Source organism: Idiotropiscis lumnitzeri, chromosome 7 (genome assembly GCF_059441095.1).
Source record: "Idiotropiscis lumnitzeri isolate Australia: NSW breed Sydney's pygmy pipehorse chromosome 7, RoL_Ilum_1.0, whole genome shotgun sequence".
Lineage (NCBI taxonomy): Eukaryota > Metazoa > Chordata > Actinopteri > Syngnathiformes > Syngnathidae > Idiotropiscis > Idiotropiscis lumnitzeri.
The window spans coordinates 11,137,059-11,161,603 of NC_142397.1; the positions used below are offsets into that span (position 1 = coordinate 11,137,059).

General features: G+C 40.9%; 1 protein-coding gene across 4 annotated transcripts; it reads right to left on the bottom strand.

Annotated features, from left to right (window-relative positions):
* Positions 1-1,575: 1,575 nt before the first annotated feature.
* Positions 1,576-24,301, bottom strand: sacs (sacsin molecular chaperone). Of its 4 annotated transcripts, none has more exons than XM_088300161.1 (11): positions 24,163-24,301; positions 22,522-22,632; positions 20,602-20,752; positions 18,445-18,535; positions 18,273-18,358; positions 18,078-18,189; positions 17,478-17,624; positions 15,792-17,280; positions 15,129-15,220; positions 14,948-14,974; positions 1,576-14,035 (listed from the first exon to the last, which is right to left on the bottom strand). In XM_088300161.1, exons 2-11 carry the CDS (start codon positions 22,542-22,544, stop codon positions 2,481-2,483), a joined length of 13,773 nt encoding a protein of 4,590 aa, XP_088156287.1. In that variant the 5' UTR covers positions 22,545-22,632; positions 24,163-24,301; the 3' UTR covers positions 1,576-2,480. The 4 variants fall into 4 exon arrangements, with proteins under 4 accessions (XP_088156287.1, XP_088156285.1, XP_088156286.1 ...); XM_088300159.1 differs by lacking the exon at positions 24,163-24,301 and adding an exon at positions 23,907-24,036; XM_088300160.1 differs by lacking the exon at positions 24,163-24,301 and adding an exon at positions 22,855-23,013.
* Between the last annotated feature and the right edge of the window lie 244 nt (positions 24,302-24,545).

The following is a 24,545-nucleotide window of genomic DNA, read 5'->3' on the forward strand; positions in this document are numbered from 1 at the left end:
TGTATCTAATGTTGTCATTGGGTTTAGAAATGATGTCATTGTCTCAAATGTAGGTTAAAAAATGTATTTCAACTACATTTAGAGGGTGGATATTTTGATAAAATCTTTTCATTTAGTTGAAATTGTGTCCTTTTTGTCAAATTGTGTCAAGAAAAAATAAAAATGTAGTTTTCAATGTTTGATTTAAATTTGAAATGACCTGCCCTGCCCTAAAAAGTAGACAGACACATATACCACAATAAAGTTATTAGTGTTGTAAAAGTGTCATATTTCAGTATTTTCTTCTATCTGCAATGATATTCAATACTGTCACTGTGTAGTTTTGTGAAAGAGTTGGAACATGCATATTTTGGAAAACGTGAGGAATGTGTATTTATTGATTTTTGGATATCCAATAAATGTGCTATTCTTTTAACACGTGTCTCGGGAATAGTTTCAAAATTATTTAAAGACAATTATATGTACTACGGTTGTATTATGTTTATGTAAAAGTAGCATATATATACTAGAAAATGCAATTCCTGAAGAAATTGCGTGTGAAGGCGGAAAGGCTGGAATTTTTTCCGCCTTCACACAATAATAAAGAATCAGAATAACATATGTGTGAAGGCCTCCGCCTTCACACAATTAATACATGCATATTTTAACATGTGTTTATGGATGAAAAGCGCACTTATTTTCCACGTTTACTTTGTTCTCTGTCGTCCTCTAGTGGACATTTCTATTAGTGCAAATACACAGAAGATTGACCTTACTGTATACGGAGGACTGAAAGTGCCAAAATTTAAAAATACACCATGAAATGTTTAATTAAACCAATGTGTCATTAATTAATTAAATTAACAATAACTATATGCAAAAAAATATAAAATTATTTTTGTATTTATTTCATGGCCCCGTGTTGCAGTGTTTCATGAATTTATTTGATCTATTTTAGCTCTTTTATTAAGAGGCTTACGTCGTCTTCTTTTTTCCCTTTGTCGAAAATGGCCGCGCAGTGTGGCAGTTACTGAGTTAGTGCGGCTTTGCAGACAATCTTATCCCAGAATACATTGCACACAAGAAAACATGGCGGCGTCCAAGCAAAGAAAGTTTTTACAAAATGTATAAATTATTTTTCGAAAATCTAATCTTATAATCACATTACTAACAATCAACCCTTATAGAGCGATGAACCACCTTTGGTAACTTCAGTGCAAGTGGACATCAAATAATTGTCTTACTACGAGACAGCAGTAACTTGTGTTATCTCCGCTAATAAATTAAGAAATTTCCAATGACACCAATTTAAAAAAAAGTCTAAATTATTATTATTATATTTAAAGTAAAGACTAAAGCATAATGGCAACAATTCTCTGGTCAAAACATTTGAATTTCCAAGCATTTCACTGAGTTAAAAGGGTTTAAAAATAATTTATTAGGCCTTCAGATGGCACAGCGTACATTGACTTTTATGAATTGTGTGAATTATCACACAGTTCTATTTTAATTCAAGGAAGTTCCCTCTTCGGCATCAGCTCATGCTTCAGTTAATAACAGATGACAATGACATAACACTTTAAAAGACATTTCAAGTGTGGTTAAATTTTTTAATAATACTTCATAATAAAAACAAAATGCTGCTCTCTATTCCCTACAATTCAGAAGATGAGTGCAGAATCTTGCACGCCATAGCTGGACCTAAGTTGCACTTAAAAATCTCCCAAAAACTACAAGGTATTCAATTACGATTAAATTTGTTATCTACAGAAATGTTTTTTAGGAATTGTATGACCAACTGCATTGTACAGTGGAAAACACATACTGTAAATTCATTTAATCATGTAAATACGATTGAGAGTCACTAAATCCTTATGCAACATTTTTGTATTTCACATTGTTGCAGCAAAATTACATATAACCGACTAAAAAGATGAAAAAAGAACAACTTCACAGTGGATTGTTCCAACATGATGAGACAAGTGCAAGACCATAAATATATATTTTTAAAGGTGCTCCATCCAAAAACAACAAGAAGACAATTTCATTAAATGTACAACTTCTGCATAAATGAAGTGAAATGAACATAGAAATGGAAAAATAAGTATAACAAACACAAAAGAGACATTGCATAACATTGTTTAACACTTTGAGATTACCAGTATTTTTTTTTCCAGTTTGAGCACGTCTTTTACATTCCTGTTTCTGTGGCAGTAAAATAGATAAATATAATCTTGTAAAAAATATCAAGTAAAAAGCAGCATTGAAAAAACTCAACATCAAGAACTTTGGTAAACAAAACATTGCTGAGGCATTCATATATACAACATATGCACGTTCCTAACAGGATATGTGCGTTGTGGCAGCCTGATCTCTAATGGGATCCACACTCATGTATTCACACTCAGTCACAAGTGCATAGGTGACTGTAAGCTGCCAGCTAAGGTAGATACTTCCATATTGCACACATCCACTGGTCATCAGTGCACGCTAATAACAATTTACATTTTTTGCTGGACAAAGTTTTCAAGCTTAATGATAATCCGCGCGGTACATTCCATCACTCTCATGGCTACTTCGGATGTGAATCTGTCATTGGGAATCTGTGGAAAGGGCAGAAGATCGGGATAGCGAGTTCTCAGACTGTCCACACCGTAGCCTTCCAGGATTTGAACATCACTGGCGAGTCCCGACAAGTGAGAGTTGTACTCCTCCACTTTTTGCGCCAGGGCCGTTGGCTTCACGTCTTTATCAGACTTTCCTCGGACAGCATAGTCTGCGGCAATGAGGGCGAGTTTTGTGGCCAGGTAGCATTTAAAGCAGACCCACTCGTTGGCATTTTTGTGGAGGTCATTGCGAGCCGCAGAGTAGTTAGCTCGGGCCTGTCTCAACCACCTGCGAGCCTCCACGGGGTTTCCGACCGTCTTAAAAGTCGGTGGCACGAAAAAGCGGTGGGTGCGTGAGTGTGAACCAGCATAGCTTGTGTAATCTCCCCGGGATTGTTGTCTATCGGACTTGTGACTTGTTGCTTCCTGGTTCCATGACGAATAAAACCTTTGGAAGGAGAACTTCTCTGACTGGAAGCGAGCAGAAGATGTTGAGAAGGGTCTCCTGGATGCTCTGTCTGTATTCTGCTGGTCAGCCAAAGACTGCTTTTCCATTCTGTTGATCTCATTCTGTAAATGCTTAAAGACTTCCGTCGCAATGTCCAGATTCTCTGCATTTTTGTCCGGGTGCCACTTGAGATACAATCGGCGCAGTATTTTCTTTCTCTCCGTTTCAGGAAGTTTCCAAGCTTGCTCAACTACCGAGGTGACTTCTTTCAGGATCTCTGGTAGAGCATTAAGCTTGATCTTTTTGGGGGATTGTTTTTGTGTGGGAGGTCTCTGGTTGTCTCTGCTAGCAAAAAGAAGATGGGCCATTTGCTGGCCTGAGGTGCGACTGTCTGGGCTTGTGGGGGTTGATGGAGCACTGCTTTCCCGTACGTTGGCACTTTCATCTTGTCTTGAGAATTTATATAAGTCGAGGGAACTGACTACTTTGTACTCACTGTAACCGATGTCAATCTGGAAACATTTTCCCAAGAAAGTTGCATTTTCCTCTTCTTCTCGTTCTACTTCCTGAACAATGATTGCATATGTGTATGTGGGATGATAGGACCCATATATATCTCCTCCTTCAGAGTCAACAAGATAACCCACATATTCTCCAGGGTAGAAAACATTCATTGGGTCCATAAGCAGGGTGTGATGTATCTCAGCAGGAATTGGTGTTCCAGGTAGGGGCAGCTCAAGTTTGGAAGGCTCCGTGGAGTCATACTTTACACCAAGATTGTCCAGCTTCTCTGTGATTCTGTAGATGTCATTGCAACCCAACATGGCGATTAAGTAAGAGGTGTCCGAGATTAAATTGTCTGTAGCAGACTTCAGTGTCATGGCCAGAGCTAAGAGAAAATTGATGTCTTTACTGTCTGAATGTTGGATGTAGAGGTGAATGACAGCGGTGCCGTATCTCTTGAGGAATGCAAGGGTTTCACTGCGGCTATGTGGGATGGGGCTACATCCTTTTACTCTTAAGGTCGTCTGGAGTTTCTCAAAGCAAGATACTTTCAGTCCTTCGCAAAGTGCTTTGCAGAGCCGTATGGCTTTTTCCTCATTCACAAGGTATGCATTGTCATTCTCATGCTTCATTATCCGGATCAGTCCGGTGATGAATTGTTCAGAGGAGAGCAACAACTGGAGGCGACCTTGAAGTGAACACAGGGATCCAAACTGGCACATTTTGGGGGAATCTTCATCCAATTGCTCTTCAAGAATGCTGCTTAGGAGTCTTGGCCTTAGATTTTGAGGAAGCAGCATAATTAACTTTGTATGGAAAGTGTGATCTTTGCCTAGATAGCATTGGCTCAGATCCACAAGCATCTGAACGCCAACGTTACCCTGAATTCTACTCTTGTAGTGTGGAGCATCATCATAGACTAAACTATTGGATTTGGCTAATCTTCCATCATGACTTGGCAGATAAAAGATCAAATCTCTGAGACTTTCGAGATCTTGCCGCATTTCCACAGGCTCATTATGAAGAGCCTTGAACAATCCGGACACAGCCCTTTTCACAGTTCTCATTTCATTAGGGTCAAGCTGCTTGCCTTCGGAACTTCTGTAGATTCTGCACAGGACCTCAACATATTGTTTGGTTGACACAACATCCTCTGTGCCAAGAAGTTTAAACAGTTGATGGAAGGTGCCAAGGTCCAGAGGTAATTTGTATAAGTAGGGTTTAAAATCAGATTCATTGTCCAAATTAATCACAACTTCTTCGGGTTTCAGCAACTTAAAACCATCCTCCACCATGACAAAAGCTACCCCACGAAGCTGGTAACGGAAATCTCTTTTATCTGCGTTTAAAAACTCATATGTGGACCTCAAAACTTTGTTCCTCGTTTTTACAAGTTCATCTTCTGGGTTGGATATGTTGCAGACATTCTTGCAGTTACTAATGACTTTTTCCAATGGCGGCTCCAAGTTGACACCTAATATGGCTTGCACTTGATCAAGTTGCTCTTGTCCAGTTAGTGTGCTGCCCTCCTGCTCCTTTATGCTTGAAGGGGTAGCTTTTTCAGGCAAAATTGGGCAAGCTGTCCAGAGTAAGTGAATTACATCTGTTTGTTTGAATTTGGGATTGACTTGAGACCCACTGAAACGAATAAGAGGGAGTGTTCCACTCATTTCTTGGTATTGTGAATGGAGCTTGATCAATTCTTTGGGGGCTCTCTCTGGACAAAGGAATGGTATCAGTGAGAGCTCTTTTAGAAAAGTACCTTCAAACAAGTCCACCCTTTCTTTGAAAATATGATTCAGGAGAACATCAATGATGTTCTGCAATTTGTCTTTGGTCCAGTTCTCTGTTTGTGATTTGATGCTGACCTCTTTTGCAAACTGAAGAATTTGCTGCTGGGACACTTCATGCTTCAAACCAATTTTCCTCAGGAAGGTTATCCAGGGATTCAGCGATGATGTTCCATTCTTGGGTTTTGACAATTGCTGAACTTTCCTGAAGAAATCACCTGGTATGAATGACTTTGCAGGAAGCATAACTTCAAACACCTTAACTGTTTCATCGAAGAAAAACTTGGCTGACCTGAGTCTGTTTGAGTAGTCATAGATGAATGTCAGCCCTTCCAATTTTTCAAACAGATGATCCCTCATCTCACATGACTCTTCCATCGACAATAGTCTATCCTTTAAATAGACGATGTGTTCAGCTTTGGCATTATAAGAAAGACTTTCAAACTTTGGCAGGAGATGATGAAGATAGATTTGTATGTCATCAATTGGCACGCAGCCAAGGAACGAGTATAGCTCTTTGAATTGTGGGCTATCAGCAAGAAATGCAAAAGTGGTTGTGTGGGCCCATTTCTCTATGTCAGTAGTGGGAATGTTTTTCACAAGCACATAAATTGACCCGCAATTTGAAATGCTGATGTATCTTCCACTAACAGCTTTAAAGCATGGGAGTAGTTTTAGTCTCTGTGCATCCTGTTGTGTGAGGCTCGCCAAGTTGCAGGTGAAATACAACAGAAGAGCTTCAAAGTCCTTATCAGTCAGGCTTCCTGCCTTGAATGCAGATGTCTGAATCATGTACTCAAGCGCTTTCAAAACACTTGATGGATTTTCAATGTTGGCTGTATGTTGTGACAGAAAAGGTATGATTGGATTTTCTTTGACACAGATTTTGTTCACAGCAAGTTGAATACACCCTGTTTTCATTAGGGTGTGGAATATCTTGTCATTTTGGCCATGTGGAAATATGGCTATGCTCATCAAACTTAGGGGTAAAAGCATGTCATACTCGGGAAGAACTAGTTTTTCTCTTGCCATGAATTTGATACCAGGTAGCAACGCCCAGTCTTTGAGGGTATCAAGTACCGTGTCAAAACTTGGCTTCGTGTCCTCTTGATCCTCCTTGACAGCCACATTTTCACTGATGAAGTTCCATACACCCTTAAGCCAGGATTCACTTCCAAAAGTGTCTCGCCACTTAACAGGAACCTTTGTTCGATACTCTCTTGGAACAACAGATCCCAAAAGATCACCAAAGCTGGTGATGTCAAATATTTTTGCTAGTCCAGCCTTCAACAAGATGCTGCTGTATTTCAGATGCATTGTATTCATGAACATCTCCTTTCTGGACGGAATCAGCTCATGGTGTGATGTGAGAAATTTTTGTTTCTTGGAATCAAAGACTTGAAGCATATTGTCCATTGTGAGCAACAGAGGTAGGCCTTCAATTATGGTTTCATCCATCTCAACATCTTTGAAGCAGTAGTCAACAATAAGCTTCAAATTATGAAGATGTTTGTAATTTGACTGTTGAAGGCGGCAGGGAAGCTTTCCGACATGACAAGAGGTGTCTGGGGATGAGAAAGTGTGAAGAAATTTGCGGACCTCTACCGGTGTGACATAACTCACTGCTATCCCTGCATCTTCCAGACATAAGTAAAGGTTTGCAGTCTCATCACAGCTGTGAACCAGGTTGAAACCTATATCTAGAAGCAAAGTTTTCAGCCTGTAAACATTTTCGGCCACAGACTTTCTGGAGGTAATATTGTACTCCGTGTTTTTCAGGTTCTGCAGTTCATCTTGTAGCAGATTGTCAAAAAAGGCTCGGCCCTTGGTAGCAGTGGATGTGTTCGCCCATGATATGTAAATGACAGAGTGCATATCAGAGTTGTCCATTTGTGGCGCTCTGACAACGGGCAGAAGGCGCTTCAGATCCATGTGGATACAGCTGTACACAGCTTTGACCAGGCAATACCAATCCGGTTGGATGTCAATTCTGTTCACTGGGAAGAAAAATAAAAACTTTTTCAAGATGTCTTTTGCAACATGAAGGGGAGTTCCTTGAAGCACAGTAATAGTTGGATCAGGCCCCGGGAAGCATCGTCGTTTGATCTGAATCAGCAGTTCCACACAGGCGGGTGCTATCAGCGACATCATCAAATTATTATTCCAGTCACTCCTGACCCCAACTCCGTTGTCATCTCTCCACAGGTTCCTTCGGGCAGAGTCCAGGGCAAAATGTCCGTTGACATGAAAAGGGAGGCCGGTTTCAAGCGAAAGTGGCAGAAAGCAGAAAGCTCTGTGGGGTTTTTTGTAGTTGTGGCTAACACATGCAGCGACTCCTCCACGTGGAAATAGTGTTATGTCCTCATTCTTATGCGCTGATATCACACTTTTTGAGACAAGTTCAATATTTGGGAAGCCAGAACGATTGCAGATCATCCATGTGGTCAAATTACCTTCTGTGTCCTCTATGTCCATTGTGTAGGTTATCTGTTGGACTGGAATAGCAGTGAGCTGCTTCTTTTTGGTCACACTGTCAATGACGGAGGCATGGAATTGTTTGCGTTTTAAGCGATCACTATCTGTTATTTTAGCAACTACTGAGTAGAGTATGTTCAGTTCTCCTGTGACGTTGTTAACTTCACAGATTGATATTTTCTCCATGTGGTTCAGGAACATAAGAAGCTCTGCACCATCATGTTTTAGCTTTTCCAGGAGGTTTTGCACCATTCTGTCGGACGCTGGGATGGAGCTGATCTCTGATATTTTTGCCATATCAGTAGAGCGGATGGGGAATCTGAACATTGTGCTGCGTTCTAATTTAAAATGAGCTCCCAAATACAGGTTAAGGACATCAGAAAACTGAGATCGGAAGTCAGAGTCCAAGTCTCTGAACATTCTACCGGGACTCACAGATGTTGCCCCAGGTGCATAATGTGCATGTGGATCAAATATACACAGAATGTCATTGTTTGAGATGAATGAGGGACAATCGGTGATGTGATAGACAGAGTTAAATCCGATGCCATACTGGCCAGTTTTTCCTGGATTTGCTTCTTTTGTTCCTCTTCCAAGGTTTTGTATTCCTCTGATATCATCTTCGGTGAAAGGCTGATTGTTGTACACACAAAGTGCTGGACCTTGCATCGGAATCCACTTATCATCAAATATTCTCTGTGTGGGGTGTGTTCTCGGATCAAAGACAAAGTAGATTTCAGTAGCTTTGGCATCATCTGCATTTTGAAGCAGCTCTTTCAGCATCTCTTTCTCGGACGGATATGCATCAAGGATGCTTTTGATTCTACTTGTAAGCTTTTCCTTTTGACCAAACTCACTTCCAGGCGCAGTAAAACAAACATTTGACGCATACCTCTCCAACGCTTTGTGACGTTTCGGGACTGCTCCTAGTTTCACAGCAACCTCTCTTGGAATATCTCCATGGCAGTACTTCACAGAGCAGTCTCTGACTTTGATCCAAGGACAGTCATTGTAGCACAAAGATTTCGATGGCTGGAGTGTCAAATTAGAGTCTGGTAAAAGAATGGCACCATAATTTGCTTGGCAGAATTCTTGACTTTTATCTCGTATCAAGCTCCATATACCCTCACTAATGATTCTACGGCACAGCTGGAAGTTTTCTTCAGTGAGAGGCCTTTGTCCAGATTCTTGCTTCATAATTTCAAGTACTGATGAAAAGTCATCAACAGTGAAGCTTGGCTGTACCCCAACATTTTCAAAGAGTTCACGACAGCTGTTCCTGTATTTGTTAGGGAGCTGGTAAAGATGTGGAGCTGCATCAAAATTTAGGTAGAATGCAACTTTAGATGGATTCACATAGGTGTTCTCTACCAAAATAGAGTTAAATGTTTTCAGTTCCACAGTTAAATTCTCTTTTGCTTTCTCACTTTGAAGCATCTCCTCATGCAGATACTTGTAACAGGCATTTGTTATGTTTTCTTGATAGAGCGTTACACCATCAAATGCCTGAGATAGTTTCTTGAGTTGACTGATCACTAGTTCAACTGAGGGCTTCTTTATTAGACCAAGGCAGTCTTTCACAGCCAATGACATTGCACCACAACCTTTGAAAGATGGTGAGTTCTCATTCAACACGGTCTTCATCAGACATACTATGTCCTGATGCTCGGTTGTGAAGATCTCTCTTGTAGAGAACATGGTTGTTGGAGGAAAACTATTACCGTACCATGGTAGTGAGAACCCTGCAGGTCTTGTTAGAAATGGGAGGAACTTGATGTCCTGTAGCTTTTCTATCAGCTCAGGTGATCCTGGGTCTCTCATCTTCAGTTTCTCATCGATGAGACTGAGCAGCACACTGCTGCGAAAGCATGCGGCTGCGTGATCACTTTCATTCAAAGCATCAACTGATTCAGCACGTTCAATCAAATCTTCCCATGACAGATCATCCTTCACCATGCCCAACTGCAAAAGTTTGACTAAGCATACAGGGTTAAGGTAGTCTTTAGTAGTTCCAGCAGGAAATCTTCCATCATCAGTGTTATAGAGTTTGGCAACTCTTCCTTCTGGGTGGATGAGTCGTGAGGGTAAAACCAATTCCTTGTTGGGACTTGAGCAGGGGATACAGGGAGTTACCTTGAGAATTGAGGCAAATTCTTCAATTTTATCATTCAAGACATACAGCATTAAGGGATTTCGAAGCTCTTTTTCAATTTCCTCGATGTGAGGTAAAAAGACATCTGCGAAGAACTCCTTCTCTGTCAGGGTGTTTTCCATCAAGGTTCGTTTACATCCAGCATCATCAAATCCCTCCTTCACCCATTCAGGTAGTTCAACGGCACAAAGGTTTTGGGATCCACACTTTTTTAGATATTTTAAGAAAATCTTGAAAGCGGCAGGACCAATGTTTGGTTTACAGAGTAAAACATCATCAAGAAATCTTACATATTTGATTGAGACCCAGGTTGTGCCATCAGAAAAAAACTTTGCCTGCTCTCCATCACCTCCTTTGGCTATTTCTTGGTAGACCCCTTGACTGACTAATGTGAAGTCATCATGAACTTGACTTGGATCGGGCCATGTTGCGTAATAGCTGTAGTCAAGGAGCTCTCCACTTTCAGCCATCAGACGAAGCATTGTGAGTGCTGCTAAATAGGCTTGTACAATAACATGTCTCATGAAGACAGAATTCCATCTTCCTTTTGTGTCTGTCTTCCAGATCTCTTTGCGGTTGGAAGTCACAGCAAAGCAACCATTGATGTGAACTGGTAGGCCTGTTTTTATTCTGAGAGGTAAGTAGCAGAACACCTCTCCAATTGGGATGGCATTTGACTTAACAGTCCATTTCCTGTTCTCCTCTTCTGTAAGTAGCACAGCCACTCCACCACAAGGCACAAGCCCAAGCCTTTTTCCACTATCACTGAGTGAAACTTTGAGTGCCTCAGTTCCATCCATGCATGAGCAAATGAGCCAGTTGGTGACCTCAACTGCCTTCTGGGGCATTTCATCTGTTAATCTTCTAGTTTGAATCCCTTTTGCAGCCAATTCAAAGTACTGGTTTGGATCTTCCTCTGAGCCTCTGAACAATGGGGAGTGGAGATCAACAATACGTTTGAAGACATTATGAAACTCTTCTACTATAACACGAATGATGCAGCCAGATTTGGGAATATCAAAAGGTACTTTATTGGTGCTTGCTGCTTTCTTCATTACTTTTGCCGCAGATTTCAGGATACTCAGCGGTCCATATGAGGCTTTGGATGACCACACACTTTTGTTTATGGTAACAACATCTTGAGCTCCAGCGGGATTTGGTTCTTCATATTTCAGGTATTTTAGGACCATACAGCCAACATGCTGAGTGAACAGAATGAACCGATGGCCACATATACTGAACTCATCAACAAGAGAGTAGATATCAGTGGTGTTGTAGTACAAACTACTAATTTCACTAACTGAGGCCTCCTGCTCAGTTCTGAATGGGAGCCTGAATAACGTTCCATTGTATTTGTATGGTAAATCTTGGGCAAGAGGAAGTTGGCAATTGAATACATTAATGAAAGGTTTGAACTGGTTTGGGAATTTCCTTAAGCGTCTTTGCTGTTTGCTCCAGTTGATTTTGATCCCTGGATTAGATTTATCTCTGATGTGCTTGCTGATGTGATTGATATTCGGATCGAACATGATCATGAACTCTCTACTCATTATAATGGGGATGTCACTGATATGATAAACTGAGTTGAAGCCCAAGCCAAACTTGCCAACTTTGTCTGCCTCACATCTCTTCACTGATCCACCTAACCTAGTAATGTTCAAGAAGTCTGTATCTGTGAAGACCGAGTTGTTGAAAGACCACAAGGACGGTCCGTGGCACACTATCATGCCTGGGTCAAGGAGATTCTCTCGAATGTCCATGTTTTTTCTCATGTCAATAAGAAAACTACACTCAGTTGCACTTGCATCATCTGCATTCTGGAGAAGCTCTTTAAAAATGTCTGCTACGGACGGATATTCCTCTAGGATGTTCTTAATTCGGACTGTGAGAGGTTCACGTTGACCTGATTGTTCAAAACCCAGATTTTCCGGGTTTATCAGCCTTGTGCTCAAACATGGCACTTTTAGCCACTCTGCAGTTTTCATAGGGATGTCGTCATGCACCAATATGATAGGCTCTGACGCATCTTCAAGTAGGTCGTTCAAATCATCTACTTTGATGTCACAATAGGTACATTGATGAATGGGCCTCATTGCTAATTTGCTTGGATCCTTGTAATTAAGAATAGGAACATGCATATTTGTCTCAACAGGTATTTGATTGTTGTAAAGCCACCTCAGGATGTTGATCAAAAGCAGAACATCATGTTTGCTTTCCTCCTTGGTAATCTCGCCTTCACTTCTTTTTTGGATTGTGGTTATTACTTTTAGCACATGGTTTGGAGAAACCTCTTCAAGTGAGCCACAAAACTTGAAAAGCTTGTGAAACTTTCTCATTGTTTTTGGAAGAGAGTACAGATATGGCTGGAGGTCTAAATTGGGAAGGGGCTTTAACACTGTTTGGCCAGGAGGTGAGAAAGTCTTTCCAGTCCACACCCAATCAAAAGTCAATGATTTCATAGCTTCTCTGGCACTCTCAAGATTAATTTGCATGAAGCCATATATTTCAAACAGGATCTGCTGGAACTGATACCAATCCTCTGTGGTGAAGGATTGAGATTTATGCCAGTCATTCACAGCTTTTAGGTGCTGCAAGACCTGATCCACCAGCGGCTCTACAGTCAGTTTCAGTGCTTTCTTCATACCAGCTGATGTGTGTTCCACCAGGGCAACGGAAGATCCCACAAGCACAGCATGAGATATGTTGCACATCTCATACAGAGAGCTAATGTGAAGATTATCCCCAATCCAAGCAAGGGATTTGGGGTAGTTAGGAGGCCTTTCTTTGCAGACAGGAACCCATCTGAGTTTTAACAAAGATGCCTGAGTATCTGTTGACTTGACCAATTTTGTTTGTTTGTTGAGAATCTGTAGAAGTGTTTTTGCCTTTTTTATTATGAACTCCCACTCAGGATCCGGATGACTTTGCAAATCCTCTATCTTCTTTGCGACTTGAAGAACATCTTTCTCACTGAGTTGTACTTCATTTCTTAGTCCCAACTGTCGTACTGAATGCAGAATATCAGGGGATGAGGTAAATGTACTGGTGGGGAACCTGGTTTCATCTTCCTTGTAAAACAAATTCTGCAGAATCTCCAGATCTGGATCGAAAAGTTCTGCGGCTGACACTAACCTTCCACAAGGCAGTTCAATAAATTTAAGAGCAGAAAGCCATCCAACGACAGATGAGTTTTCATTCTTTAGGAAGGCTAAATGTTTAAGTGCCCAAAGCATTATTTTGGTTATCTCACCTGGTGTGTAGAATCCACTCTGAATATCATGGGTGATCATTTTCAAACACTCAGTTGTTTTAACTTGTGCTACTTTTAGTTTTTTGATGAGGCGAATGGACTCTTCATCTCGGGAGCCAACTAGGCACATTGATGATTTTACATCTGGTGGGTACTTTGCTCTGTGATGCAAAGCTCTGGCCCCTCTTAGTGATGTAAAAGCTGAGACACCTTCTGAACAGGTACCGACTCTCTCAAAGATGGAAAGCTCAAGCAGAGTGTGCTTTTCTTTTTCTGTGACATCAGACAATCCAGATAAGAAGTTTCTAAGGGTAATCCTCTCTTGGACAGAGAAAGAGGACACTTGGCTAACTAAACGTTGCATTGACAATCTATCCATAATTCGTAGCAACATTGCGGGAGAGCAGGGATGGATGTAATTTTTGAGCTGGGAATGCTGCAAACATGAATCCTGTTTTTTCATGACCACCGCACCAAGCTTTTCCATAAGTTCAAGAAGGCATTCAGAGAACGGTGTGTCACTCTCATCTACGAGAATGATGGGTGATGGACATTTGAGGCGTAAAAGTTGAACTTTTTCCATGCGTTCCTCCAGTGGCACAAACGGAATCAAAGGCATATCGTTAAAGGTACTTAGGTCATCTGCAAAATGTATGTAGAGATGCTTCCAAATCATCTTTAACCAAGAAACTGTTGGATGCTTCAGCTCTCGGTTTCCAGGTTCCCATTGGGTGATAAAGTCTCTATTTGGCCAAATTGTTGACATGATTTCCTTGATGAGTCGTGCTGAGCGGTCAGGATTCAACATTTGTAGCTGAGTACAGGGTCTTCCTGTTTAAATTAGAAAGATGAACACAGTTGATGAGTTCATGAAATTTGTAATAATTATATTATAACAACTAAAACAGCAAAACTTTGCTGTTTATTTATTAGTTTACTTTTTTTATTGTTTTCAATAATGTATTGACCAAAATGCAGAAATGTGTTCGTGTTTTCTTAGGTTGAAAATGGACCATAATACACCAAGGGATGTGACATCTTTCTGGTCTAACGTCATAAGATACCGTCATTTCCAGTAAAGGACTACGCCAGTGTGTTTTGAAGCAGTTTTACCTCAGAGAAATTCAATTGTCGACGTTTTGGGGTATTTTCCGTCATTGTTTGGTCTGTGTGTGGTTGAGTAATTGTCATGATATTAAAAAATAGAAAAAATGGACAGTACATGGAGCAATCACTGCTGTGTGCCCAGACATACAGGTTCTTGACAGTGTAACGATGCTTTGAGTTTTCTCGCTTTCCCAAAAGATGCTGAGCAGTGGAGGCAGTATCTTGTTAACATTCTCAGGGATCCATTTGTAATGACAGAGAGCACCAAAGTCAGTTCTCAGCATATTCTTCCTGCTGATGTGATCCAGCCATCAACCCCCTAAGGGTGCCATTTGTTAAAAAAAAACCGTGCGGTTCCTGTCCTTTTTGAGGGCATCAAGGTTACATCACATCAGCAGTGCTCTGGGCTAAAGTCTCCCCGCACTGGAAGTTTCAGTGCCTTATGACATAGAACACAGAATTGTGCGTGCATACAGTCCACTGTGTACAATCATCAAGTCCAGAATTTAAGCACAGGACTTGGTTTTATTCCCTGTAGAAACTTCAGAGTTTAGTTAGAGCTCCTTTCCACTCATGTATTAGTTTGTGTTAGTGGTAAAAAGGTCAACGTTTGACACATCTTAAATACCTACGTACCTGAGCACCCCCAAAGATACCGCTGAACTGTAGTGACAAATTTTGGAAGTGTGAAATTAATATTACTGTATACTATATTTTATCTGTATGACAAATTAATAAAATAGCATTTCTGTCATACTGTTGCCAACCAATCAGTAATGGAAGCTTTTCATGAAAAAAATCAACATCATTAAATTACCTCTGCTTTTGGCGGCTTCTTTTAGTCTCTCCATTACTGAAGGTTTAATACTTTCCAGAATGAACCGACCCTCAAGCCCTGGGTAGAGACATCTGAAGACAAAGACAATATTAATATCATCACTTCAAAACAAGATAGTCCTTTTTCTTTAAACATTAAAACTCGTAACTCAGTTTACAAATTCAAAAATGTTTCGCATAGAAATGAATGTGTCGCAAAGTCACCGTGCTACTTGACATATTTCTTTTCACCAAAAGCCTGCTAAAGAACAAAAAAAAACATGAAGCCAACCTTTTTTTCCTGGTGAAAGAAGGTCTACTCTTTCTTTTTATGTATATTGTCAAAGAACATAATATTCTGTGCAGATAGGAAAGTGACCACACTTCCCCAAAATGTCTGTGCCAAAATGGAAAGCCTGTTTGGAATGGCCACTTCAAAAGGAGTACAACGCAGAGGAATTTTAAAAATCAAATGAAGGGGTCCGGAAATACTGTGCTTTATAAGTCAGGAAAAAAATTGCCTTTTTGAGGAATGATGGCTTGGAGAATCAGCTGCTGTGATATGGAGTAGAATAATGTAGAAGAATCACATCGGGGACAAACTTTACTTCGATACTTTACTTCACCGATATAATACTTTATTGTAATTTCACTAATTTTTTACCTGGGGTACTCGGTAGATGTAATGTAAACAGAATCCTTTTCAGAGACAGAAGATGAAAACGCAGCAACAGTTCCATCTTGAAGGGGCAGGAGCTCCAGTCCTATTAGGTCACTGTAATCGGCATCACTAAGCACAAACTCCAATAGCAACACCTTCTCCTCTAACGGCCCTTTGTGTTTAGACTTTCTGACAAGCTGCCGAATCAAAGGTGGCGTAATCTTTCTCACTTCTGTCGACTCGAGAGTGGCGTAGCCCACCAAGACTGAGTCCACAGTAGTAGGCACCTGGACTACCTGCATCCCTGAGCTTTGGAGGTAGTTAATGACAGTCTGGGAAATGTCTTTATCTAGGTCGAGTTCTGAAAACACAGCTTCGTCTAAGCTGACCCAGCTTTCACTGAGGGAATAGAAGACATGGTGCTGTAGGAGGTCATGAAACAGAGGGTGTAGGATGGGCTTCCACCTGGATTTGACCCGGTTTGGGTCTGGCCAGGCCACGTATGTCCTTTTCGGGGATAATGGAAATTCTTGGTCTGTTTTGGTCTGTACCCTTTTGATAACCTCAGTGATGAGGATAAAATAAGCATGAGGGATTACTGTGATTATAAGTAGCTCATTCCATAAGGCAGCTGGATCCTTCCACTGGTCCACATCCCGCCACTTGATACTCCTTCGGTTATCCGTGAGGCCAAAGAACCCGCTGACGTGAACAGGAAGTCCTGTCTCACCCTCTTCACCAGGGGGGAGGGGAAGGAAGCAAAATGCTCGTCCTGAGAAACAAGAGGTGGCCCCTTCATCCTCTCTGTCCAAAAACGTTAGAGGCAGAGCGATGCCGATAGTCGGCATGAATTTTAAGTCATCTGCAAGAGAGTCCAACTCCGCACACATTCCTCTCCCACCAACTCCATTACACACAAGCCACTTTGTCCTTTGAAATTCTTTCTTGGTTTTATCCTGAGTCTCTATGCTGACCTGGTAAGTGACGCAGGTGATTGTGGAACTGGAAACATGGTTGCCGTAGCTGTCAACTGCCTCTGCCAGAGTCTTCAGCGAGTTGCTTCTTTCAAGTTTATCATCAGCGTTTTCTTGAGCTGTAACTTGAAACAACATACGCACTGTACCATCAGATTCACGCACGTGCAAGGAGACCTTCTGAACACACTTCAGGAAGAGGAGCACTGTGTCTGCGTCAGCTTTGAATGACTCAAAAAGTTCCAAAACCTTCTCTTTGTTGTAAATGTTGCTGCTGAGCAGCGAAGGTTTCATGCGGAGTGGGAAGCGGAACAGTGTTCCAGGAAAGCAGCCATCCTTGATGGTTTTCTCGCAGCTCCCAAATATCCCGATAAATGGGGAAAACTGGTCCGGCAATTCCGTGATCTCCTTGACATCAGTCTTTAAGTTCCAACACTGTCCTGTCTCGTTCACTCCAAACAGAGTCTGGTGAGGGTCCAGCATGGCAATCTGGTCACCGCTGAATATACTGGGGACATCTAAACAAATGCAGAGGTGTAACATGAGTACATTGCGCTGATACTCAACAGTTTCTGTCATATGTATCTTGGAAATACCTGAATGCTAAACCCATTGTGGGTACAGGATTTTTCCCAATATCCATTCACTACTCAAGAGTAATCACCATGCAAGAATAGGAGAGGTAAAGACACATTTCTTTTTTCTTAGCAACAACCTGAAATATGGTAGACAGAGTTGAATCCAATGCCAAATCGTCCAACTTTCAGCGGATCATCTCGCTTCCTGCTCCTGGCTATCTCCTGAATCCCATTCCAGTCCTCGGCAGTGAACACAGCATCATTGTAGACGTATAGCGCCGTACCTGGAAAGCCATGATGGCACCAATCCATTATAATTATACACCCCGAATAGCTGTTAAATGACAAAATCTCACCTATTTCTCTGGGGAAAAACATTACTCTAAAGTTCTACATAAATTTGGAGCTTGAACACAACAGGAAGAATGTGAGGAGAGAATAAGTAGGATATGCTCCATATAGTAACGAGTAGGTACAGTGTGCAAAGAGAGCATAGTGAATATGTAGAGGTTGGAGAAATATTATTTTATTGTACCGTACTGCACTAGGCTTCTAGAATTTAATGGTGAATTGCTTCGGTAATAAATCTCTCAGGTCACAAGGAGGTAAGTGCAAAGGATCAGCTCATCAAGACCAGATGCTCAATGATACTTGACAGGAGAAAAACACACACGGGCAACAAGACGTCTTATGGTTAGAGAACTGTCTCAGTGATTATCAGATTGCTAAGAACCAACCTTGATGCTCAGCCATGTCAGGTGACCACAATGACTCCACTCCATACTCTGTCTCATCGTACATGAACTTGACTTCGGTGGCTCCGGCATCCTCAGCATTTTGAATCAGTTCCTTTTAAGAATGACGTGGAGCTGATGTGTTATTTCTAAAAAGTGTTTTTCCTTCTGGTTATAGAAATGTGTTGTGACCCTTACTTTCAGAATCTGTCCACCTTCAGGGTACCTCCTCAAAATATCTTTGAGGAATTCAACCAGTGGCGGCGCAGTCTGCCCAAATCTCCCTGTCAAAGCAAAACTGAGTAAACGTCACCATTCTCTACAGGAACTGAAAGACTGCGCAGCTCATGCAGGCAGTTTTAAGCATTACCTCCGCCTTTGAGGCCTCTTCCCTCCAGTGTGAAAGATACCTCGGGGCTTCCTGTGGGCACCAAAGTACCAATCGACATGCTATCATCCAGCTACAAAGAACAGAAATTCACATAGGATTAGTTTCAATGAACAGTAAAAAAAAGAAGAAGAAGAAGAAGAAACTCATTTACTACCATTGACAGTCCTTTTTTTTTTTTTACTCGGCTGGTAGTGAATGACTTAAATGGGTTTCAAAAAACTAAATATGAAATAGAAAGGCACTTCACTGTACGACACACAACACATTACCACTGCCCTTCACTGTTTTATTGTCAAATCCTCGCAGGAAATCCATAGCAGAACATCTTTATGAGCTCTAACAAAAACACCTCATTCAAAATTATGCAGCATGAAGGTTGGCACTGATAGCGCTATTATGGTCTTTCCAAGGTTAACGTGTGACCCACTGTGCTCAGCAGTTCTTACATGTACAGTATTAAATATGTGGCCAACTGTGTTGTGCACGCAAAAACCTCTCAGTCATCATGCTCATCATGGCCACACCACAGCGCAGTCATTAATCAGCCTACACACTGACCAAGAAGGATGCAATAACGATAGCGTAATCAATTTGGATTGAGATTGCACACTGACGCTGTACCGAATGACCGAATTGTACTATGCTCTTATTTCTGCAAGTAAAGAAAATATTTGATTGCCACTCTCAACAAACTATAATTTAACACAATGGAATAAATGATGAGTAATGTGTTGTTAACATTGATTATGTTCTACTCATACAGTATTTCAATAGCACTGTCATACTGAGGCAAAGGTGTACCTAATGATGTGGCTTGTGACTGTACAATTCTTGTGTAAACTGCAGGTTCATGAACGTGTGGTGTGTAGTATTAGTAGTATGTAGGCGTGGTCTGCAGCTAATTTTTGCGTATGAGATCAGGAGAGCTGTCGAGCAGCGGCCACCACCTGGTGCTTTCAGTCAATTTCCAAACACGAGGTCAGCTCCCAGTCATGTTCACTGACACACCAAGACAACAAGAAGCCACCACAGATGCATGTTTTTGAATGTTTATGTGTAAAAATATAGATTGAACATTGATTATTTTGCTGTACACCTCGGACAAATATCTTTTTTGAGACGGTGAGGTTTCCTGCTGCTGGCGTTTATCTCCAATCACAGAAAGAGCGATCAGTTCTCCATTTGTTATAGGGGTGGGCTTACTAGTACAATGTGACAAAACCACAGCAGCACTCAAAATGAGCTGGTCATATGATGTTTTCTAAGAGGAAAAAACAAAGAACCATAAACTGGCGACACCGAATGGGCGAAGAAGAGACCATTATATTTGTTTATTTGGAGTTTATTAGAATAAATAAATAAATAAATGGTCCTCATGAGAAAAACACCCAAAAAGACAAAAATATTCAAATTGATAAAGGTCTTACGCTGGCAAAAACAGTCCCTAAAAGTTTATGTCGGGGATCAATCAAAACTACATCTGGCTGAGCGTCGACAAGAAATAGCAATCTAAATTTTGACCTCTGTTATCTTCAGCAGCATATTGGGTAATTCACAGAAGTGCAAGAGCTTCTTGGGAGGGACTTAAAAGTTCGGCGAAAGGATACATGAAGATGCTAACTGGCTTGGGTTGGTGAGGTCCATGCGTCGTAGAAAGCCACAGTCAAGGAGGTCCGGTGAGTTTTTCCGATGTCCAAAAGCACTTCTTTACCGTATGTTATCGTTGAGCGTGTGGTGAAATTCTGGTGTTCTATTACTTTTAAGCAGCAGCTGCAGGATGTTTTGCATCAATTATACCAAAGTGTTGCGAAGCGGTCCCACCCGAATGTTTGTGCTGCCTTGAGTTATAAATAATAGCATCTCGTTGTGGAATTGAACCCCATCATACATTACATGACAGAGTGCAAGCAGCGAGCTCTTGATAAACACATAGCAGCAGGTAAAACTATTACAAAAAATTCAATATTTGTGTTAAGGTAGGACCAGTTCCTTGACAAACAGGAAGGATCCCCTGTAATACCCAAAGAGGAAATGGGCGAGAAATAAAGGAGCGAGTACTGGCAAAGAAAGACTATTGCCAATAAAACCTTAACCCCTCAGCATACTTGGCTACAAAGCAACAAAGATGTAACATACCACTTTGCCATTTTGAACGAGTCGCTGCTCTCTGACAGGCAGGTTTGTGTCTTCATAGAGTAACTGCTTCACATCACCAAGCAGCGTCAAAGGAGAGACCTGGTAGGACTTCAGGCCAAAGTACTCATGACGTACATTTACCCGGGGCAACCTTCAACAAAAAAAGAAAAAACAACTTGATGTAAAAATTCAAGCGTAACATTCAGCAATTGAAAAATGTCATCAAATATCGTTTACATGAGGAAACAATACAAGCATATAAGCGTACTAAAAGTACAAACTACTTGTTTTATCTATTACACATTTACAATGTTTTTAGTAAAATGAATACCAAATAGTAGTATTGTATAAATGACAGTTTATCGATACATATTAATGATTTGTTTTTCTACACTATCTATATATGATCCACCAAATGTGCCTCCTTGAACTCTGTTGTACAATATTTTTATCCTATCGATAATTTAAAATTTCTTACATGATCTTTAAAGGCTTAATCTATTGACAAACAAATAATTGTTCATTTTCTTCCCAGGCCAAGTTTTTTCTTCTAAGGACAGTATGCTTTGCTTGTGCTTCATTACATTGAGTTTTTCTGGAATGAAATCTTAGACAAACTAAGTGCAGTGACAAAAGCAAAAGATCAAATGTGGTCTCTTACAGGAAGAACGGAGCTCGTTCTAAGTCAGTATTGATTAAAAGGCAAGGTTTTGAAGTAATATGAGAACGACCAGCTGACCAGGTCCATCTGTTGATGATCTATTATCCTACGGTACTTGCAACGAGCTAAAGGATTTCTTGAGGGAATTAACATGACTGATTTATGCTACCTTCCCCAGGGGCATACAAGATGTCACATGAAAAGCGACTCTCAAACTATATTAGTGGAGTGGTAATCATAATGAAACTTGTGTTTTCTTCTGCACTTTCATACACTATCTGTGTGACCAGCATAGGCCAAGTGAAGAGAATGCATTGGGATTAACAGTCGACCCAGCTATTCGGGATAGAGTCTGGGCCAGCCTGCAAATAGCAAACTTTCCAGGAAAAGGGGGAATAGAAGGGGATTGGGGGTTTGCAGACTTGAAAACAAAAAACTAAATTAATACATTAAAAAATATTGGGAAAAAAAACTTGAAAACAAATCCACCACTATGCAAATACACAACTATACAAATCTGCTGGTGCCCAACAGCAAGTATGCGGTGGTGGACGGTAATTTGCTGTGTGCGATGCTGAGGGGGGCGTGTCCCCCCCCCCCTGGGGAACATGCTTTTTTTCGCAGTACTACAATAAAGCGTAATTGCACATCCACTCCAGTAGTTGGCAGTGGTGCTCTCATTGCCCAAAATTAACGGTGTAGGTTTGTTTTGCAACGCAAATGCTATTATTTATAGTTGCAGCGGAGAGTGGGTGGTGGGGTGAGGGCGCAAATAGTTTTCTTCTTGCTAGGGGGGGCATAACAGATAATAATTGAGAAGCACTGCATTACACGAGAAGCACTGCATTACGCCTCACTGATTTTGGTTCATTTTCAACTGAATGGTGTGACGTGATTTAAAGGCAACAGTCTCGTTTAATTAAAGTATTTATATGAGAAACTTTGCCATCACTTTAAGAGGGAGAAAATATCTCTGCTATATTCAGCTGTACTGGACCTAAGCAGTTGGTTATGTTCCTTGTTCGGTTGGGGGAGACATCTGAAAGACCATAATAAACTCCACTGGACCTAATTTGACAAAAATACTAACACGTTTAAAGGACCGATACTAAACGCTCAACTTCACTTCACTTGTAATGACAGCTTCGTCCACAGAGATGAACCACAACAGCAATGATATCCCTAAGAGGTTTACCAACGTGCGGCGCCTGTAACGTTTGCGTACATTTTATTATATATAATTTGTTATCTTCACTTACCATAGTTGTGGAAAATTGGCCATGTTGCTGCTGTTGCTGTTGTGTGTCCCAGCACAGACGCACTTTCAACGGACTATGTTCTGGTCTAGGCGTATGAATACTCCATCCGGGCTGCGACACAACAAGATCCCCGTTATTTCCAAGAAAACACCTGTCTCTAAAGTTTAAATATGTATTAAATTGTTATAACAAGCTGACTATGAATAGTATACTGTATAGCAAGATAGATAATAAATTTGGAACATAATCGGAGGTAAGAGCACACTCCCACTGTGTACGGCGGGTGTTGTGTTGGAAGAAGCAGCGTTATCCGGCTATCTCATTAGCACTCACTTGTGTCTGGCCAATACGCACTGATAAACGTCCCCTGAAATAGTTGTCAATTTTACGTCAGGACGTATTCCAGGAAAAATTTGTTGTTGTAACAACGACAATCAAGAGTGGTATGCTGTTTTCCTCCCATCACAATAGCGCCTCCTTCCAAGGCAATGTTCTAAGAATAAAAATGAATTAGCTCGATGAGGAGTAGACATGTAGCGAGATTCTTCAAGCCCACTGACTTCCGTTTCGTCCGGAACAGAACAGACGCGTATAAAACAAAACAAATAATTGTATCCTCTCACTGGACGATCAATTCGAGATAACCCACACCCAGAAAACGTATTATTTGCTCACTAGATATAATTTGTTAGTTTAATAAGAATTTGTTTTTCTTAGTTCACTTTTTAGGGTCAATGACGCGCTGGGTGATGACGTGCGCATGCGCAGTTGTGTAAATTCTCCAAATAAATTGGTTGTATATCGTGGAGCTAATATGCGTGTGCTCGTATGAGTCTGCAAGTCTAGATTTGGTTTTAACTCTTCAGTATAGTAAACTCCAATTCCTTGACAAAATGTGTTTTACTGGTTAACTAATTGTACACAGAGTGCTACGATGCCAAGAGCATTCACCTCTGCTATTACTCAAGTCCCCTACTTTTCCGAAACTACCGTTTCATATCAACGTTGAAGTCATTTAAAGCCGAGGAAATAAAGCACGTATTCTTTCTGGATTTAAAATAACAAAAGTGTTGTTTTTTTGTCTCGTTAAATGTGGCAAATTATAAATGCTGAAATTATACTTCTGAATTCTGGGATTTGAAGTCATGATCAGGCTCAAACGCCAAAGCGCTGCAAGATGCGTAGATCAACTTTGTAATGGAATCCTTGTCAAACTGAATGAAACAGTGAATAAATAATACAATCAACAACATTCTAATTAGGACGATTCCATTACAGAAAATGACATCAGCACAGAGCCCCATAAAACGTCAAACATACAAATCCCAATCCAGCCTGCAGTAACAATTATCAAAAACAATTGTAATAATTATCACACCACTTACCAGAGAATCAATTGAGTTTGCTTAAGATAATAAAGCGTCATAATAACAGGCTACGATATAAAACACACATCCCATAATCTATCTGCCAAAGGTGCGTGTATCTTACATCTGCCGCATTGAAGAGAGAGAGGCAGAGAGAGAGAGAGAGAGACAGAGAGGCAGAAAGAGAGGGAGAGAGAGAGAGAGAGAGAAAGAGAAAGAGAAAGAGAGAGAGAGAGAGGGGGAGAGAGAGAGAGAGAGGTGAAGGGACACTCACATGAGGAAGTCAGCAGCATCTCAGCGCTGTCCTCTGCTGTGCATTCGGAAGTACTATGTTGACCGATCACATGAATGTCATTCCATCCAACATGAATTCTGGTTGGTTCATGAAATCAGACTTCACGACAAGGGCCTGCCGGGGTATGCCTGGTATCACATGGACGCTGCAGTCATTTGTCAAAATCACAAGTTTCTTAAAGGGGCAGTAACCCGCACAACAATAGATGAAATCAACACTATCATCGTGTCTGTCCTAATACGTGTAGTCTGAAGAATCAAATAAATACATATTGAATTGACCGGGAACAAATGCAAGAACATATGGAACGAACAATCAAAACTAAGGTTAACTGAATGGGATTAATCCATTAAATGCAATTA